The sequence below is a fragment of the Takifugu flavidus genome, chromosome 21, assembly GCF_003711565.1.
Source record: "Takifugu flavidus isolate HTHZ2018 chromosome 21, ASM371156v2, whole genome shotgun sequence".
NCBI classification, from domain to species: Eukaryota; Metazoa; Chordata; class Actinopteri; order Tetraodontiformes; family Tetraodontidae; genus Takifugu; species Takifugu flavidus.
The window spans coordinates 7,736,496-7,756,196 of record NC_079540.1 but is presented as its reverse complement, the minus strand read 5'-3'; the positions used below and the strand labels follow the sequence as shown (position 1 = coordinate 7,756,196).

Below are 19,701 nucleotides of genomic sequence, written 5' to 3'. Positions count from 1 at the left end.
CTGGGTGGGACTAATGTTCTGAAGTTAGACTCGGCACCTGTCGCGGCAGACGACAGGTGCTGATGAGTCGGCGTGGCAGGAAGTTGCTCCGTCTGTTGGCACCCCAATAATCCCGCTCCGTTCCATTCTTTCCTGTCACATAATGGGATTATTCTGCCAGGAGCTCCAATTCCAGAGATCAATGAATGACACGAGAGCTCGAACGTGGCTCCTCCGGTGCTTCGAGGCCTCAATGAAGCCATTTTCAGAGGTCGGGAAGAAAATCCTCCTCACGTGTTCAAAAACCTTCACGCACACACACACACCAACACACATTCTGCTATGAAAACAGATATTTTTACAAAATGTAGCAGAGCCAACCAGCAGAAAGTCAGCGTGCGTACGTGCTTCTGAATCAACGCTGCATCGTAACAATACTCCAAATATAAACAATCTATAAAAAGCAGCTGCACATGTTGTCTCGGAGAAGCCCGGTTAATGAGATTAACTCTTACGTCTGCGGCTAATCCAGTCTGACCATCAGCAGCACAAACGTTAAACCCTCAAAAGAACAGCCAGTGAGGGATCGTGGGGGAGCACAGGTGCACTGGGACTGTGTGGAGGATGGACTCAGCGCTGCAGTGAGACAGCAGGTAAGCACTGATGTTCTCATCCAGACACGCAGGATCCGCTGTCTTCAGGTGAGGGAACCAGGACTGTGTGAGCTGCAGAGGCCTCCTGCTGTGTTTGCAGATCACAATCATTTCGGGTTTGTTGTGCGGGACCAGGGATTCCACCTAAACGCGCGCGTCAGTAGAGCTTCCATGGATTCCATCATGTCGCTGGGCGGCCCCCTGAAGCAGTTCACCAGCTACCTGTCCGGAAAAAACCCCAAACCCAAGAGAGGGGAGGCGAGGGCGGTCCGCAGGAGCAGCTTCAGCCGCAGGAGGAGCATCAGCAGGAGGAGAAGTCTTCCCTGCAGCAGCCAGAAGGTGCCAGACTCGTGGCTCAGAGTCTACCAGGATGAGCTGAAGAGAGAGCGGTAAAGCTGGAATCAAAACTGTAGCTTGTGCTGTAGTTCATGCTGATTTAGAGGCCGTTGATAAAGTCTCTTGCCCTGCTTGACCATGTGCCTCTTGTTAAAGGAAACGGCAGCAAGCTGTGCTGGCCAAGAAAAACGCAGAGAAGGTGGTCAGAAAGACCCATTTCAGGAGCCACCACTGTCTGCCCAGGGTACGCCGCCATGAAGTCAGAGGCACGTTTACAGCTGTGGGTGGCAGTGATCAAATTTACTGTCTTTTCTACCCGTGTCAGGCCACACCTGCCAGAAAATCTGCCCCGGCCAAGGACGATTCCTTCTTCGGGGCCTTCCAAGGTCTCAGTCTGGAGGGGCTGATGGGAAGCAGTAACGGCCGCCGCTCCTGGAGACCAGTGTAAAGTCATGTGAGACGTGATGCCAAGGACAGTCGGGCACATCGAGGCACGAGGTTTTGAAGCCTGGACGGCGCCGTGGACATCGTACCGAACTTTGTGCTGAACAGTTACATGTGAAAATCTTTCAAATACATTTGTTCATTCTTTAGCTGTGTGAATACTTTGAAATGTAAAAAGCAAAGAATGTATACAGCAATCAGGTGTCATTATTCACAGTATTTAATGTACACAGAAGACATGCAGGACTTGGATGGGAGTTTCAGACAGCCATGACCAAACTTTCCATTTCCAAAGGTGGAACAGTGATATTTTCCTGTTGTGCTGTGATTTGACAGACTTCCGCATTGTTTTAGCCTCCGAACTTAAAATAATTCCATTTCTATCATGAAAGTTCGACACTCAGCTGCAACAACGTCCAGTAGTTCAGGCTGGTTTAGTCAAAATGTTATTTTATTATGATGGAAAGAAAAACAACAAAAGAAATCAGACATTTCTGAGCAGGTACAGGTTTGTTTGTCTTCAAGGAGCCGTACGTGGATCTGCGGACAGATGTGTAGAAAAAAAAAAAAGAGTAAAAAAAACAGGTCTGCCAGGATGAGAAGTCTGCACACGTCCAGCAGACCATCGGAGGAGCATACACAGAACGTGTGTAATGACGGCAAAGTGAAAAGTCCCAGTGCAGAGCATCAATCCCTCTGCTCCATCTTTACTTTGGGGGGCTTCAGAAAAGACCTGTTCTTTTTCTCCTTGCTCTTCTTTCCTTGAGCCTGGAAAGACCTCCAACTGTCCACGCGTCCATCCCGTGACTCCTTTACATGGGATAGGAAACACACACGCTTAAGGTCATGCAAACACCAGCATTTATCCATTTCTATTGTGTATAAACAGGTGAAATAACCAGGTGTTGGTGTATTTCATTCTTCATAGTTGCTAAGTGACTTGTGGAACACACCTCAAAGTTCTTCTGCCATTCTCTGTCCCGCTTTGCTTTCTCTGCTGCCTCGATCTCTTCCTCTCTTGCCCTTTTTCTGGAAAAACGTCAAAAACCAACGATAGCGTGAGATTGAGCTTAAACACACAATAATTTCATTTTGTAAAAGATTAGGCAGCAGGGAAGGTGATTAATAGATTAATATAATAATTTACCGTTCGTGCATATCCTTTGCCTCCCTTTCTTTCCTCTTGATTTCCAGCTCTGCGAACAGCTTCATTGTCTGTTTATACACCGCCTGCCCGAACTGGAAGTGAAAATTGTATATTTACATTCATGTATAACCAATATATTCATTTAGATTGCTCCTGAATGCCCTTAAACTTTAGAAACCTACTACTTCGGGGTCATCCTCCTCCATGTCCAGCGGTTTACCTTCTTTCTTTAACTGTTTTTTTTTCTCCTTAACCTGTCAAAAGAACGTTTTAAAGAATTAGAAGATTCACGGATCTAAGATACATATGATCTAAGATACACATCACATGGAGAGACTGGAAGAGTATGGGTATGCATACCATATGCTCCACATACTCTTTTCCTGCGTGGATTACATCTACGATTCGCTTTTTCTGTTCTGGATCGAGGAGCAGTTTGTAGGCCTTGTCCACAGCTAGACAATAGTAAAGTTTTTAGGTATTATTGGGAATATTTGCTGGCTTGCCCTGAAACTGACTGCATAAAACTAAAAACATGTTACCCTCAAATGCTTTCTGTGATCTGTCTGGATCATCCTGATTTTTATCTGGATGGACCAAAATGGACAACTGCAAGATAAAAACACCAAATATCAATAATGATTATACACAAAGCAGCAGAAAACACTCGGTATACCACAAATGAGACATATATTCAGACATATTGCTTTAGATCAAAGAGCCCCTGATTTTCCTCTTTATGCTTACCGCCCGAAATCGTTTCTTTAATTCGTCATCTGTTGCATCGGGATCAATTTGAAGAACCTTAAAAATATTTACGTGATTATTGAGGTTCTTCAACAACATTCATGACACTCACAAACACACATGGAAAAAGACTTTTTATGTTGACTGGGTTTCAAATCTCAATATTCTGCAACATCGACCTGAATGACTGTAAAATGAACACATGCCGTAGTAATAATTGAAAATACTGGAAAGTGGACCTACTTCAAATGGATTGAGATTGAAGTAGGTCGAGCCGGGTCTGAGGAGCCTGTCAATCTGCTGCTTGGACGTCAGAACCGAATCTCTCTTCTCGATCTGCTTCACCTGAACACAAGAACCAAAACACCCCCTCAAATCTGTCTCCCTTTAATGCTAATGATCTGGTTCTGGTTCTCTGCTGAATTAGACACAGGGTTTAGGAGGAAATCAGGATTTACAGACACATTTATACCGAAACGCGATAAATAAGGTGGATTCCAGTGGATAAAATGCCAGTACCTGTCTTCAGAACGGTTTCTGCTTTATGGAACATCATTCTAGAGCATTAAAAAAAACAAACCTAAAAACTAATGCTATTAAAACCTTAACAGTCTGGTCAAAATGCTAAATAAAGCCGAATCCACTCACAAAACATTAGCTCATTAGCGTTAGCTGAAGCTCATGTTCACAAGGCCTCATGAGTAACGACAGAATAAGCAGACTTTAGTTGCCGTTGGTCGATGTTTCCACAACCACAATTTTCAATCCACAAATTCTTCTTTTTTGACCATACCTCCGAAATAAAGTTTTTAAATAATTCATCCGACATACTATGAGATGATTCTCCTCCGGTGGCCGCCATTTTGGTACTAGTTTATTAGTGACGTTCGGCGTCACGTTTCAATGCTATTGTTGTTAGCCGAGATTAAAGCCGTGGTAACATATCTAAAACACCACCAACGACTTAAACTAAAGAGAACGTTATTTGCAAAATGGGCCGGTTAATGTACCGTGACAAAGCCTCTAATCATTAGTCTAATACAAGCTAGAAACCGAAATTATTTTGAAAAATTTGGAATTAAGGTACCAACTTCCGTCCAAAAGACACGAATGTTGGCTTTCTTAAAAAATATCGATACCAATCTAAACTTCAAAATTAGAAAAAAAACTTATGTTATATGTGAAAATATATTTATTTATCTGTTTGTCTATATACTTTAACGTAACTTTTGATATTGTCTATATACCTAAGCGTAACTTTGGATATTGTCTATATACCTAAGCGTAACTTTGGATATTGTCTATATACCTAAGCGTAACTTGGGATATTGTCTATATACCTAAGCGTAACTTGGATGTTTATGAGGTTCAGAACATTAATGGGAGCTGCTTGTTTTGTTCAGAGCTACGCTGCTTTGACGCCTCGATGAATAACTCGGTCCATAAACCCCTTGACCCGGGTCATCGGGGCCAGGAGCGCCTCACTGTTCCAAAGTGATTGGAATTCTGGCTTTTTGGCTGCCCTGATCTAATATAATTCATTACTAAGAATAATGTATCACGAGTAAAATAAAGTATGGATGTAGAAAGAGTATTATATGAAATGTTTAACATTTATATGGATTTATTTGTATATTGGCATACTCAAAATAAAGCGCAATAGAGTAACGTAAAACAGTAAAAGGCAAACGTTAATGTTCCCCCCCCCCCCCAATCATATTTATACCAATATATCGCGCGTAAATGATGACATTTGTGCCCTTTTCTCTGATTTAATTCGGATATCTTACATGACTGTGCAAGGTCTCTAGTGCCTCTCTAGCTTTAGTCTCGGGCTGTCACGGATTTCAGACGTAAATCTCACACAACTCTCTTTAAGCTACATTAACCGTAAACGCATCTTTACAATTTATTTGCCCCATTTTATCCCAGATTAGTTTATCTGGACAAATAAACTCAACATGACTTCAGACGCTATTGACCAGGGGGGCGGGTCTTGTTGATCGGCCACAAAAGCATTCCGATGTGAAAATGTTGCTTCTACACGATGGTTCCGCTCTACGTTACAGATCCCCGACAATATTGCTCTTTTTGTATTGATGAGAAGTAAATCAGTAAAGACAGAATGAGCTATAAAGTAAAAGAAAACTCCCCTAGTCACTTGTCTCACATTTTCTTTAGTGTCACTGTAACTGGAAATAGTTACTCATTTTTATTTATGAAAGACAACTTTCATAATTCTCTCTCTATATACATACAGTATATTTTAAAGCCACTGATGTTTGTAAAACTGTTATGTTTCGGTTTGCGGAAAATAACTAAAAATGAGTGCTAAAATGAGTACTTAAATTAAACAAACAGACACATTTACTTTAAAAGCAGAATGTATTTAACAATAAAACTGATCTTTTTAATTTACATCTTTAGCTCCACTAGAAGGAAAAACAACACTTTAATGCAGCTATGGATTCTGTCCATCAAACTTGTCCTTGTTCCTGCAGTGAATAAGGAAAAAAAAGAATATGATGTAAATTTATGATTAAATTAATGCAAACATATTGATAATTTAGGTAAAGCTGTAGTAAACCACTGCTCATTCTCACCTATGTCTTCAGCTTCCACCCGTCCCAAATGAACTGATCCTCAAGGGGATGGTTCTGTGGGTACTTCAGTTTAGGGGCCATGAAGACTGTGGGTCGGGATCAGAACTAGAAAAAGGATGAATAACATGAGCATGTCAACATTTAAGGGCCACATAACGCTTTTCTGTCAGAAAAAGAATTATATATCCACTTAGCTTACAACTACATAAAGACAAAAAATCAAAATAGCAATCTTACCATTGTGTCCCTTCCATGAGTGAGAACTCATTCACATGGATGGGGGAAGCTTCTATAATGCCTGCTGAAAAGAAGTCAAATATGAACGTAGATGTAAGGTTTTTAAACCGGAGACAATCAAAGGTGTACAAAACTGAATCATTTTGTGTGTCAAAGTGTTGGAGGTGGTTTTCTGCCATTTAATTATGCTCCTTTGTTGAGACTCTTACCTGTAAGATACAAATACTGCCATCCTGTGGCAATGAAGGGTACATACACCAGTTGTGATTGTCCATTGTTTCGACATCAATCGAATTTGCCTATACCTTAAATATCGCCACTGCTTTTTTTTTTTAGATACACATGAACACATTTCTTAATTAACGTGTGCTTACTGCTGAAAGGGTTTAAATCCCAGACAAGTAATGAAGGAACAAAGGATCAGTAAGCGCGCAGTCGTTATCAACAGCTCCCTCTGGCGGCCAGTGGGGACCAGTTCACTTACGTCCATTTAAAGAATGCCAATATGGACAGATGAGATGATCTGAGTTTACTCAAGTCTTTGTTTGACTTCTGGCTGTTTCATCACATCTTAAACTAAACCGTGCATGATTTTTAAAAAAAATCTAATTTAAAAGTAACTCAGTGTATTCACAACTTAGCAGAATTTAAACGCCAAATTATTTTTTTAAGGCTCTGTTCAACTGCCACTGTGTTGATCTTAGGCTGGGAAAAAAAGCTGAAAAATCCTCACTGTATATAAAAAAAGGAATCAAAAGAACAAGTAATATGATTACTGCTAGAGTAGCAAGTAGAGTTGCAAGAGTACCAATGATTTGCTACAGGAGAGGAGACAGTACTCTGTACAAGGCTAGCTCACCCTGGAGTACCGTTCAGGTGAGTTCTTCATTCTAGGGGTGCCGCTCTCAATGCTTCTCCACCTAGGCAGGTTGGAATAAGAGGACAGACACCATGAAACAAAATATAATGATATCATGACTCCAAAAAAAGCAGCTGGTAACAACATAATACCTAACAATCTGACTTTTTACAACACACATTTCACTTTTACTCTCCGGATGATCAGGTCACCTGCATCTTCAAAAGGAGAGAAAGAGACTGACTGTGTGCAGATTGCGGAGATATAATAATTGAACATGTGACGTGCAAGCGTATAAATTCATTTAAAACTTGCTCCGTCTTAGCTGTGGGGAGGGCATCGAGGAGGCCATACCAGCAGACATACAAACGACAGATCGTCTTGTGTGAACAGATGACCACTGTATACGCTTTAACTGACATCAGCCTGTCTTAGTGGATACACTAGGGCTGGGCAAAATAGTCCTAAAAAATCACATCTATTAAGTCTTAATAATGCAAGGACTGAGCAGTAAAACCAAGTATCACAATTCTGGTGAGCGTATCTCTGATATTGCCCAGCCATGACAAGCTGTGAGATGTAATAAAATCTTGTGCAGATCACAAAACAAATAGATGCCGTAAAGAAATAACATAACTATAGCAATTTATAGTAGTAGCAAGATGTCAAAAAAAAAAAAAAAAGAAGTACGGTTTGCTTCATTAACAGTTGTTGAGCTGAAGTTGTCATCTTGATACTGAGCGGTATAAATTTCGTATGAAGGAAATGAATGCAGTCTGATGCCACATGCACTGAAAGATCCAAAAAGTGAATTTCATCTTAACACTTCAAATTCTCGTCTCATCATTTTATGCGTTGAGACAAAAGGAACTGATTTCCAAATGAGAAAATCAAATACTGAATGACAACACTGAATTTGAGTATCTGACAATTGACTGATGCTCAGCTGAGTTTTATTGAAACTGAACAAACGTAAAAGTTATAAATACAAAGAACATCAAATAACAAATTGCTATGGCTCTTAAGGTAAGCCAAACCAAATACTATTGGGCAAGTTCAAAGAAAACACGGGAAGTTATGGTATCAGTTTTAAAAAAGAAAAACACAATTCGTCTAACTCTAGAAACGCTAGGCATACAATTGTAACATTACAAAACTTCCTTTTTTGTGGATTCTTTTCTCCACCAATGCAAAATATGAAATATGAAGCTCTAGCCATATGCATTTATTTACAAGCATGTCCCTAAGCAACTATGAGAAACCACAAATAAAGGAGTACAAGAAAGGGGGTGAGGGCATGGACAAAAACCTCCTGCAAGGCAAATATCAATATTCTTTAATGTCTTATAGATTTTAGCGTATAAATGTCCACTGTGTAGATGTTCGTTGATGATTTTAAAAGAACCTGTAACGTTACAATAAAACCATTGTGTGTGTGATTTTTGGATACACGTGTCCCAATGTAACCGAAGGAGTAAGGTTACGTTCACTTCTTCAGCCAAAAAGGCTTTCCAGCCAATCATGCCGAGCCAATTCTGGGGTCTGTCCACTTTTTCCTGACATATATACTGATAAATCATGAAGGACGAAGAATAAAAAGGCGATCAAAAAAACTGTGGCCAATCTCCTGCTTTGATTCTTTTTTTATGGTTTGTTCTCTTTTTGCTGTCACTCTGCCAAATACCTTTTGGTGCGTCTACTTCCACTGCTGCCCATAAGAATCCTGTGAAAACTCCATGTTGTCATTACTGTAACCATAGTTACCAGAATAGTCGGCCCCTTGCTGCAGAGGCTGCTGGGCGATGGGCTGGGACCCCCAGTTCTGTTGGTTGTTGGTCTGGCGGCGCTTGGAGTCAGGCTGGTTGAACACGTCAGCCTTCCTTTTCCCGCCGACGTTACCTCCGCGGTTGCCCTTTATCCCGCGAGGACCGCGGCCCCTCTGTGGTTGGAAAGGGATGCCCCGCCCTCCTCGACCACCCCTCGGACCGCCGAGGGGCAAACCTCTTTGGGCATAGCCACCACGGCCACGTGGTGGAGGAGCTCCACGGGCTCTGGGGGGAGGAGGTCCCCCCCTGCTGGGACGAGAACCACGGCTCCTCATGCTGTACACATCATCATAACCATAATAAGGGTCTTCGTATCCTCCACGGTAATCGTGATAGTCGTAACCATAGTAGTCGTCATAGTAATCTTCATATCCATAATAGTCTGGCGGATAAGCGTAGCCCCCTCGACCACCACGACCTCTGCCTCGGCCTGGTGGGGGCATACGTGGAGGTGGATAATAGTAGTAATCGTCATACCTGCAAAGAGTAGGACAGTGTTGAAGTCAGAGGATTCTTCACCTGGGGAGAGTCGACCAATCACACGTCTGCGCCTGCCCACCCTGAATTCCTGGTGGTCTGACGAGCTGCTTGGCGCTCTTTCCTCTTCTTGTCCGGGGGTTTCGCCAAGACGATCTCAATCTCCTCCCCTCCCACCTCTTTCCCGTTCATCTCGTCCATTGCCTGGCGAAACGAGCAGAAACGATACAACATGCATATGCAGAGAACCACCTCAACCCCGCCCCCCCCCCCACAACGCTGGAAAGAGAAAGATCAAAGAACAAAAGCTACCCACCCTCACAGCAGCATCCCTTTCTTCAAAGTGAACAAAAGCATAATCTTTCAGTTTCTTGACCCGCTCTAGCTTTCCAAACTGAGCGAAGGTCTTTTCGAGAAGCTCCTCGGTCACCGCTGTCGCTAAATTCCTAACAAAGAGCACTTTCACCTACAAAGGAAAGGTTGAGATTCATCATCCTCTGGTGGGGAAAACACCAAAGAAGAAGAACAGCCTTGCTCACCTTGGCCATGACCTCAGGGTCAGGCTCAGCCACGGGGTCAGCCCACTCCACGGTGACTGGGTTCCCCCAAACCTTGACCTTGCCACTCATTAGGCGGCGGCGAGCCTGTGCCGCGGACTTGTGGTCTTCGTACTCAAGAAAACAGAATCCGCGGTTTTTCTTCTTGTCGTCTGGCTGTTGATACAATATCACCTCTTGCAGACCCTCTATTGGGAAAAACAACAACAACAACAATCCATCAGGTGGAATGATTCGCTTTAATAGTTCGATGGCACCAGAATTCTAAAAGTGCGTTGAAAAATGACCTGTAACTTTCCCAAAGTCTTCCAATATGCTTTCTCTTGTCTTGTTCTTTGGGATGGAACCAACAAACAGGCGGTTGTTTGCTACAGATATGCAAACACCCAAGTACTTGCCAGGGCGGATTTCGTGGTTATCACACTGAAAGAGCCAACATTTGTTTTACACTGTAATTAGGATCCTCTTTAAAATAAGACAACTTTCGGATTTCATTGCTGTTTCTTACGACAGCCTTAGCGGCCACTTACAAGCTTCACTGCCTTTTGGGCGTCGTCCTTATTGCAATATGTGATGAAGGCATAGCCTCGGTTCTGACCGGAGAGGGGGTCCATCATTAACCGGAGGTCCCAGATGGCTCCAGCTGACTCAAAGAGCGGCACCAGCTCGTCTTCATACAAATCCCGTGGGATTTTTCCAACAAACACCTGACGGGGAAGAGAGCCCGTAAATCTCCGAGCAAAACGGTTTAGTTGAATAAAACAAAACAGTGGCAAATATCTGTGCACCTCGGTTCCGATTCCTGGGTGTGTTCCTGTGAACACATTGTCAGGAGGTGGGCCTCCATACTTTCTCTGGCCCGTAGTGACATCCAGGGTGTAGCCCGTCCGCTCCAACAGAGCCTGAAACAGAGTTCACATGAAAACGCCACCGAAAGCTGCACACGAGGCACGACCATTTACTCTGGACAGCCATCCCAAACTATATTAACATCTTCATTCCCGGCCTGTTACCTTTATTTTTGCCTCGTCTGGGCCCTTGTTGGACTCCTGCACCTTGCTGCCTTGCTTTTCCCGCTGTCTATAAGTCTTCATGACTCCACAGAGAAACGCGCTTTTGTTCTGCGTAAAATAACAAGCATCCAGCAACCGAAGACATAGGACGTCTGCGAGAATACAGCGAGCGCACAGCTCGTCCCTAACTTAGGGCTACCTGCACATGGGACAGGTCGCTCTCTTTGAACTGCTGCAGCACCGTCAGTGCCCCCTCCTCATTGAACTCCCGGAGTGCATCGATGGCCCTTTCGTCTAGGTCGGCGTATTCCACCAGGCCTACAGAGACAAAACATGTGCCACTGCACCGGGGCTTTTGAGTAATTTGCAGCTCTTGGACCAACCAACCTGTCTGGAAAATGTTGTCGAGACTTTCTGCGACTTTCTGGGGCAGCCCAGCATCAACGAGCGTCTGGTAGTTCTCTGTGTGAGCTGCTGAAACGTCCATGGGCTCCTCTTCCTCCTTCGCCGGGGCCGAACTACCGTTCACCTCCGCCATTCTCCTGTCAAACACAGCCAGAAAACTTAGATTATGGATGGCAACAATATCACTTCATTTTAGCAGAAGTAATTCTTTGTTATTCTGGTGACCTGTCTAACCCGCGTAGACTAAACTGGAGATGTTCCTCCTTACGATATTGAAGATATGATGGGCAGCAGCAGCTTTGAGCGAATTTGCGAGGATCAAAACTGCATCTTAGGAAAATAAAGCTTGACAGTAAAGCGACATAAGGCGTCCTTTCAAAGCATCCAGTGACATCCACCGTCCCGCCCCCTTTACATGCTGCTTGCTAGCTTTCAAGATATACTGAATTACATGCAGCTACATTCTAACTGGGACGGTTTTCTTTAATCACAGACACTTTTCGGTTTCCAGAGAACATGAAACTACGTTTATTTCAGCCATTGTTGCCAAAGACGACGATGATCGCAGCAGGTTATCTTACGAGTAAAGCGAAGGCCTAGCCGTGTAGACCCCTTCTGACACACGTTCCGTGCAACGTGCAAATATTTAGCATGACTTACCAGACTGATTCTGGGCCCTAAGTGTCACGCGTATTAAAAAATGCACAATTAACCTGTCCGGAGAACGAATAAATGTTAAATAGGGAGAACAAGTTTACTCCCAACACACGAGACAAATTTCCAGACAGCCGCGGTCTCGTCGTCGGCTCGGCAGAACAACGCCACCGCTGCGCAAACATCGCGAGATTTGCTCAAAGAAAAAAAGGGAAAAGGATTATTCGCGATGGCTGGTCGCCCTCTTTATTGTTGTAGTTATGGGGGGCCAACTTGTTCGTGCCTTTACAATTTCTATAAAAACAATGTTGGAAGGTGAATTTGCAGTCACGCAATTACACAAATCCAGAAAAAGCTGTGACTGTCAGTCTCCCAGTCCATTAGTACTGTTGCCTCAGTGGGGTCTGGCCTCGTTTAAGATGAACATTTCAAAACCGTGTCAATTTGAATATATTAGCAAAAAATATTGCCACCAGCAAAAATAAACTAATCCAAACTACTTGCCATTTCTCTTAATCCAAGAGGGATTCAGAGAGCATTCTTTTGCTTCAGCGTTACCATTTCTGAATATAGAATGATCCAATATAGACACAAAACACAGATCACTGCATAAGTGTTAGTCAATGAGTGACATGCATTTTCCAAATAGAAAGCACTTTATTTTAAGGTTTTTATCAGTAGGCCTCTTATGGTCCTGCTCTGACCTGCAGTAAAGTCGATCAATAGCTGGTAATCATTGACTTGGGAAAAATAAGGGTGGGCGCTTTGAAACATTGGCAACAAGCTTCAGTCATCATGCTTCAACTTTCTGATTTTGCCCTTGTGGCGGTCGATCTCCTTCTGTAAGCGTTCAATCTCTTTCCTGTGGTGCTCAATTTCTTCCTCATGGTGGTTCCTGAGCATCTCCAGCTGCTCCCTTTCCCTCTGCCTGCAGGAAAATAAGTAAAAGAACTGAGCATAGTGTGCAATAGCAACATATCACATCACATTTTAATGAGTCCCACCTGAAGTATCGCTCCTCCTCTGCAGCTGCTCGTCTTCCAAACGCACCCCCTGCTTCCCTAAGGGAGCCTCCACCTCCACCACCTTTCCCTGCTCCCTTGCCCAACTCCCCAAGCTAAAACAAGCACACAATTTATACATCAAAATGCACACACAAAGCGCATTCTTATGTCACCACAGATAGTTTTTTACGCGTTTTGTTTGGACGCTATTCCAAGCAATGTTTACCTTTGCAATTCAAAACGGGTAATATAAGCAAATGGTTTTTTTTAACCTGCAAATTAACACTTAAACAACGCTTTAGTGGCGAAACGCAAAACGTTAATTTAGTAATGCCATTAAGTGGTTTAATAAGCAGCTATACCATGCATTACGTTAGTTGGCAAAATCTATACGTATTGACCCGTTAATATTATAACAGATAACATTAAACATGCAGACGGAAAGCTAAAAACGAGCTCATGTTAGCCTCTTATTTGATAAAGCTCACAGGAGCGTTACAAACATAATCTGCAACAAAGTCACGCTAATTTACCTGGTCAGAAAACATTCTAATCTGTGATGTCACGCATCTTCGAATATTTGTTCCCAAAAGAAGTCTTGACATTGTCGAGAACTCAAAACTTTTCGAACAGGACAGATAGAAAACAGCTGCACGGCTCTGACTTCAAATGCGGAAACTGGAGGGAACGTATGGAGCTGCGCATGCGCAGAGAAATCCTACTTCTTCTTCTTCCTCTATACTCGTTTTGGTTGCATTTACCTTAGATGCGCATTACCGCCACCTACCACACTGGAGTGGGACTCGGTAGATGTAGTTGAAAAAAGAGTATATATAGGTTATATAGATATATATAGATTAGCGTATATTTAGATTTTGCGAAGGCAACGGGGAGGCGTACCAGTGTTCTTTTTGGTTTGGTTCAGGCTTCTTTTCTGTGATTAATTGAGCGCAAACGACGTATGATTTGCGCCTTACCGCCATCTTCTGTACAGGAAAAACATGACAGTCCATTAACTTAAAATCCTTTCTACAAAACGCGTCTACTTTAAATTCCAGTACTGATACCCTAACGGTTTTGATCCACCTTTTATTTAAAATATACCTCTCTCCATTTTAAATTGTTGTGCTGAGCATTTAGTTTCTGCTCACATTTGTCCATAATTGTATAACCTTTATGTGCAGGATAATTAACAGCAAGTATTGCTTTTCTGTTCTATTTTTTCTTCTATATACTTTAAAAAAAAATATATAGCTGATATGTGGAATATGCCACACTTTTATATTTCCTTCCGCATTTGGGTCCTTTACTTTTAATTAGGAGTACTTCCTCTCATTTGCTGAAAGATGTTGCTAATGTTACACCTTTATGTTATGAAAATTTTTGTCTGTTTCATTTCACTCCCTGATGTGCATGCCTCCCCTATTAAAAGTTTCTTTTCTCCAGTATGCTCAGATTTGCTGCATTTAGAATATGGTCTGTGGTTTCATCAACTGACCATTGTTTAAGCAGGCATCACTCTCTCCTGCATTATTAATTTCACTATAACCCCATTGAAATTGGTTTGCTTGCAGCCCACGCCACTGTGGATCATAGGAGGCAGATCCTTCTGCTAAATGCTCCTTTTCAGCAGAAGCAGCTCCCAGCTTGGATCTAAGAAGCAAAGCCATGCCTAAAACATTTATTTTTCATAATGCTCTTGTATACAGCTTGTTTACATGACCCCAAATGGTCTCTTAATTATTCTGCCACTGGATATCTCCACACGATCCACTAAACATGGATCTCACCTGGGTCTCTGGCCTCGCCAACCTGACCAGCACTCATCATTTACTGTGTTGCTTTCATTGGTCCTGCTCTTCTTTTCTAAGTGTAGATAATAACTTTTCAGTGAATGACTAATCCTAACAGGACATATCAACTTTCATTCCAACTCATTATGAATATTTCCCAGGAGCTAAGGAGCTATTTTATACCACGCTTTAATACATCGTGTGTGACAACATGGATCCACAGGGGGGTGACTCAACCACCTCTTAAATTGGTATCAAAATGTGCAGAAATCCTGCCTGAAACAGATTGCTACACGTGTTTGGCAACACTAAACATTCTCTCCCTCTATAATAATAGAGATTTTAGGTGTTCTGTTTAAAAGCTGCATGCTCTAAACTTCCTGCTCATATTTTCTAACCACTGTCAAGCTTAATGTGATGGTTCTGCTTTGCCACAGTCAGATGTTCGATGAGACACACTCAGCAGCACAAAGGACAGCTTAGCAGTGGGTGTTAAGTGCAGATGAGTCACCATATTACAGTCCCATTGATGAAGAACGTCCCCTCTTCCTCCAGAAAGACCAACTTATCAGAGCACAGTGCAGAATGAGCTCACCGTCCATGAAACTCCCTTTTCATCCAGAGAGGCTGATGGTCAATGAACTGGCGTAGGCGTGGTGCTCCTGCAATGACGTACTTTATTGCTCCTGAGGGTCAAGTAAAAAAACAAACAGGGATGATCTGTTAGTTCTTCTAAAAAGATACACAGGAAAACTTATTGCACCAAAGGGTTTTATAACTCTCAAATCCTCGGTACATAAAAAGGCAAAGGAAATAAATCACACGATATAAAAGCTTCACTTGAGTGATGCACAGCTGGAAGCGACACTTGTGCAAGAGGACGCGCAGAAAGGTTCTTATTTTTTATGCCTCCGATGAGACCAGTTTGACAGGATTTTTGACAGCGCTTCAGCAGACGCGTAACTGACGCAGTGGCGCCGTTGCAACAAATGGTGGCAGTGTGCTCTCATTCGGCTGTGTTGCACAAAGACATCCGCCGAATAACAACCGTCTAAAGACAAATCCTATTCCCTGTGCAAAGGACGGTCAGTGCCGTTCGTACCTCGTTTGCAGCGACGGCTAATTTACAGATTGGAACGTGAACTATTGCAGCGCATTAACCCTGAATTGCATTCATCAATATTCCACCAGGGTAAATGATTCTGCTGCACTCTGCTGTGATTTTAAAAATGCAAGAGCGCCAGAGGTGCCAAGTCCTTAAAGATAGAGGGGAAAAATACCATAGTGGTGCATGAAAGTGCATCTATACACATTTAAACTGACCATTTATTCCACGACGGATTGCACTAGAATTTCCTGTAACTTTATAGACTATTTTTCTGTATATTTATGCATGTCTGAGCATTGTGCACTTTCATGGACTTCCGGTCTGCAAGATATGGAGCAGCCAGTTATCTGTATCCTTTCAGAGCTGCTCACCTCGCTGGCTCAAGTGTTGCTATTGGAAATAGTATCCAGGCAACAGCATTAACCTGAGCAAAGACAAAGTAAGGTCATGCACAGCAGAAGACATGGTACAAAGCCTCAGTATGACCAATTCGTTTTCATAAGCTTTGCATGTGGGGATGCTTATTACAGTTATATTGTTAAATCTATGGAACATGTTTACATTATTATTCCAAAAAATCAATAAATCGAAAAAGGCATTCTTGGTTTTAAATAAAGCAACATTTTTCATTTCATAACAAATATTGTGACTACTTCTACCAGTGCATTCAATGTTTTGCATTAAATAGCTCACGTCTGAAGATGAAGAGATGCTGCTGTGCTCCCGGGAATGCCACCGAGCCATTTGTTGAGGATTTTAGCACAAACAGTGTGTGACAGGCAACTTGTTGTCTTCATCAGTTGTGTGGGTGCTCTCAGGGTTGCACCAAAAATCAATAGTTTCTGATTCTAAACTACATTTTGTCGGTCCAGGCTCTGCGCCGCCATTATGTAGAACCCACTTTGTACTGGAACAAGGGAACTTTCATAGAGGAATGCAGATTTCAATAAACTATTGGAGACTTTAGTCTAGAGGCTTTTAGTCAAGCAAATAAGAGTTGAGCAAACAAAAGTCTGATTCCATTATCTTCTCCGCATAAATCAGCAGTCATTTGCAGCGGGGAATTTAGCGCCGTCGCTCACTTCTGACCATATTATTCATTGTGCAAAATTATCACATACTTTTCAACGTGATGGCCATTTCATCAGTACTGAAGCCGGTCATTAGCCTCCCCCAGCCCAGTCAACCCCTGTGGATAACATACGGTCTGAAAGTAAGTGGTAATACCTGCCAGGAAATCACCTTCAAGAGACTGCTGCTATGATGCAGAAATGCTGCTGTAATCCACCATATCTGCAGTGATTTGTCATTTAAAGCAGAGCAGAGGGAGGCACAACATGGGGATTCTTTGTCCGAGCCAATCAGTTGGCAAAGGTTAGTGCTCACGGCAGGTGAGTGTGCAGTTATGACATCACTGTCCTCATCAGTTGTGAGTGGGCTCCCGGCTCTGATTTCTCCCAATGTGCTTCGGCATTCAAGAAACTATTTTAACAGAAAAGAACCAGTTATTACCCTTCTCTTATTGTTTAGTTCTTTGGCACTGTTCCACTCCAAACTTTAGAAATAGAAACGGCTGAAAAAGCACCACTAAACCTCAGCAGGACAGAGGTTCTTCAGTTTAATAATAACTACAACAATTTTCTTGCAATTGACTTTTCCGTCTTTCAGATATTCCTGTATTCCTGTACATGATGAAACGGTGAGGTTTGGGAGGGGTGAGACTCTGGTTTGCATGTAGCCCCCCTGCCTGCGTGACCTTTCTCCTGGTGCACTGGTTTCCTCCCACAGTCAAAAACAAGCACATCTGGAATAAAGGAAACTTGCTGAGAGTGTGTGAGTGAATGGTGTGTGTCCTGTGACAGACACACACCATTCATGGTCCAGGGTGGCTGTAGATCAGGTGACTGCTGGGACAGACCTCAGCTCTCCCCAGACACCCAGAGGAGGAGTGTCAACACGTTCTCCCCATGCTTGCCTGGGTTTTTGTTCCAGATACTCCAGGTTCCTCCCCCAGCCCAGGGACATGGTGAACTTTCCTGAGGTGTGAACATGAGTTCTGGCTTTGTCCAGGGTGTCCCCCCCACCTCTCAACCCATATTAAACTGCAAGCACAGAACAATATGAACCCCTCCAGTTTGTGCCAAAGCTGCAACAGTAAGTTTAGCAACAGTCCATGTGTGTCTGTCACGGCTCAACGATCCCATCGAATCTACATTCCTGGACATGGTGCCCCCTTGGTGACTCTCCATGATCAAAATGGTAAGTTTTCAGGACATCTCTTGACAATAAAATTCATAACCAGCTCTGTGATAGCAGTTTGCAGTGTTTTTCCTGATGTCTATCATATGTCCAGACTTAAATCATTGCTATAACTGAACCTAAACCACCATAAAACCTAAAACTCTTATTCAGACATTAAAAGTCTTGGTTTAATATTGTCCTTGTAGAAGAAAAGAGGTGTGCCTGTTCCTTCTCTTTGGGACTTTCCAAGCATCGCTCTCCCCGTCCTGTGGATTATTATCCACAGTTTCCATAGCAACAGCCTTCAATTAATCGACAAACAGTGCAACACTGTTACTGCCAGCAAGGTGCTAATTGATAATGGATTTCAAGTCAAGAGGGATGGCAGCAGCAGGGGGGCTTGGGGTGAGAATGAAAAGAGACAAGTCTATATATACGTGTGTGTGTGTGTGTGTGTGTGTTTGTGTGCATGTGCTGAAGGGTGTGACTTATTTAATCATGAGCAGTAGATGTTATTATCATTGGGATGTGTTCTAGCTCACATGCACACCGTGTCATTGCACATTGTGATTATAGATTTATTCAATTTGTCAAGTGCTGATGAGGAAACAGGAGCCGTATTTGTGAAGAGATGAGCGCAAACACCAAGGTCAGACAGCGTGACCTTTACCTCGTATGCGACAATGAACCTTCGGTTTGCACAAAGGCAATAAAAAAAACAACAAGGTGGCCAAAGTGTGAACGACTAATTGAGTCAGCTGCAGATATTAAAAGGAAATTAAAACACGCAAAGAATCGAGATGAGGGGCAGAGTCAACACTTGCTAACTCCCCACCTAATTAAGAAATAGGTGTCAGAAGAAATCCTGGGAACTGCCCACTTGCTGAGTCAGACAGCACCCAGATATGAGGTCCTCTATCCATAATTAAAAGGCAAAGCTGGAACACCTGACCGCGACAGACACTGTCAGATCTGTCGAAAAGCTGCGAGGCTGTTGCGCGTTGACACGTTGAGAGCAAAAGAGAGGAAAAAGCAGCATCATTTACACTGAATATTTTGACAACCTGCACAAAAACGGCGCGAGATACTGAACGATATGTGTGGGAGACGGGGAGCGACTCTCACAATATGCTTTCACTTCTGGCTCTGTGGTTCCCATGATCCAAGGCTGATGTGGGAGTCCAGCCACAGACCGGTCCGGGCCACGCTGGCTCCGAGAGAGCCTGAACGCCGCCACCCTGAAGCCGAATCAAACCGAGAAAGTGTCACACATCAATAACCACAAGCTGCCATTAGTCAGAGTCCATCAGAACAGAGACAGATGCCAAGTGGACTTAATGTCAGACTGCTTCAGTTCCTTTGCCCTCGTGGAATCCGGAGGATCCATAGCTGAAATGAGCTTCTGTCTGATCATTGATCAATCATTCATCATGCAGGAATGAGTTTCATTTTTAGTGGTAATAACCCTGATGGCTCCGCTCTCAGTGCAGTAACCCTGAAAGATGAGTAAAACTAAACAGAGGGGCAAAAGGTGCTATATACATATTTACTCTTATAATGGCCCTGGGTGACTGGATCAGTAGAATGGAATTTACCCTAAAACTTCAGTGTTAAAGTC

General features: G+C 43.0%; 3 protein-coding genes across 7 annotated transcripts; all 3 read right to left on the bottom strand.

Annotated features, from left to right (window-relative positions):
• Positions 1-1,616: 1,616 nt before the first annotated feature.
• Positions 1,617-4,368, bottom strand: dnajc8 (DnaJ (Hsp40) homolog, subfamily C, member 8). The gene is made up of 9 exons (XM_057021701.1): positions 4,100-4,368; positions 3,550-3,651; positions 3,307-3,363; positions 3,102-3,168; positions 2,920-3,014; positions 2,742-2,813; positions 2,560-2,651; positions 2,366-2,441; positions 1,617-2,222 (listed from the first exon to the last, which is right to left on the bottom strand). The coding sequence occupies exons 1-9, from the start codon at positions 4,166-4,168 to the stop codon at positions 2,100-2,102; spliced, it is 753 nt and encodes a 250-aa protein (XP_056877681.1). The 5' UTR covers positions 4,169-4,368; the 3' UTR covers positions 1,617-2,099.
• Positions 4,369-5,678: 1,310 nt separating this feature from the next.
• On the bottom strand, positions 5,679-12,310 carry LOC130518789 (heterogeneous nuclear ribonucleoprotein R). 5 transcript variants are annotated; one of them, XM_057021683.1, is made up of 15 exons: positions 11,944-12,310; positions 11,266-11,420; positions 11,078-11,196; positions 10,879-10,986; positions 10,654-10,767; positions 10,396-10,572; positions 10,153-10,288; positions 9,848-10,053; positions 9,625-9,774; positions 9,391-9,512; positions 8,770-9,308; positions 6,955-7,066; positions 6,147-6,210; positions 5,910-6,014; positions 5,679-5,801 (listed from the first exon to the last, which is right to left on the bottom strand). In XM_057021683.1, exons 2-12 carry the CDS (start codon positions 11,414-11,416, stop codon positions 7,032-7,034), a joined length of 1,857 nt encoding a protein of 618 aa, XP_056877663.1. In that variant the 5' UTR covers positions 11,417-11,420; positions 11,944-12,310; the 3' UTR covers positions 5,679-5,801; positions 5,910-6,014; positions 6,147-6,210; positions 6,955-7,031. The 5 variants fall into 5 exon arrangements, with proteins under 5 accessions (XP_056877663.1, XP_056877662.1, XP_056877661.1 ...); XM_057021682.1 differs by having other exon boundaries at positions 7,006-7,066; XM_057021681.1 differs by having other exon boundaries at positions 6,147-6,207; positions 7,006-7,066.
• A 264-nt stretch (positions 12,311-12,574) lies between these two features.
• On the bottom strand, positions 12,575-13,656 carry LOC130518806 (ATPase inhibitor A, mitochondrial-like). Its single transcript, XM_057021709.1, has 3 exons — positions 13,475-13,656; positions 12,942-13,054; positions 12,575-12,865 (listed from the first exon to the last, which is right to left on the bottom strand). Exons 1-3 carry the CDS (start codon positions 13,544-13,546, stop codon positions 12,724-12,726), a joined length of 327 nt encoding a protein of 108 aa, XP_056877689.1. The 5' UTR covers positions 13,547-13,656; the 3' UTR covers positions 12,575-12,723.
• Between the last annotated feature and the right edge of the window lie 6,045 nt (positions 13,657-19,701).

Excerpts from the sequence above, each read along its gene's own strand:
- LOC130518806 (XM_057021709.1), bottom strand. The coding sequence starts at position 13,546 with ATGTCAAGACTTCTTTTGGGAACAAATATTCGAAGATGCGTGACATCA. Across the intron at positions 13,055-13,474 it reads TTAGAATGTTTTCTGACCAG|CTTGGGGAGTTGGGCAAGGG; the intron begins GTAAATTAGCGT and ends TGCTTGTTTTAG. Across the intron at positions 12,866-12,941 it reads GAGGAGGAGCGATACTTCAG|GCAGAGGGAAAGGGAGCAGC; the intron begins GTGGGACTCATT and ends ATTTTCCTGCAG.
- dnajc8 (XM_057021701.1), bottom strand. The coding sequence starts at position 4,168 with ATGGCGGCCACCGGAGGAGAATCATCTCATAGTATGTCGGATGAATTA. Across the intron at positions 3,169-3,306 it reads TAAAGAAACGATTTCGGGCG|TTGTCCATTTTGGTCCATCC; the intron begins GTAAGCATAAAG and ends TTTATCTTGCAG. Across the intron at positions 2,814-2,919 it reads AAGAGTATGTGGAGCATATG|GTTAAGGAGAAAAAAAAACA; the intron begins GTATGCATACCC and ends TTCTTTTGACAG.
- LOC130518789 (XM_057021679.1), bottom strand. The coding sequence starts at position 11,416 with ATGGCGGAGGTGAACGGTAGTTCGGCCCCGGCGAAGGAGGAAGAGGAG. Across the intron at positions 9,513-9,624 it reads AAAGGGATGCTGCTGTGAGG|GCAATGGACGAGATGAACGG; the intron begins GTGGGTAGCTTT and ends TCGTTTCGCCAG. Across the intron at positions 9,309-9,390 it reads CAGACCACCAGGAATTCAGG|GTATGACGATTACTACTATT; the intron begins GTGGGCAGGCGC and ends TACTCTTTGCAG.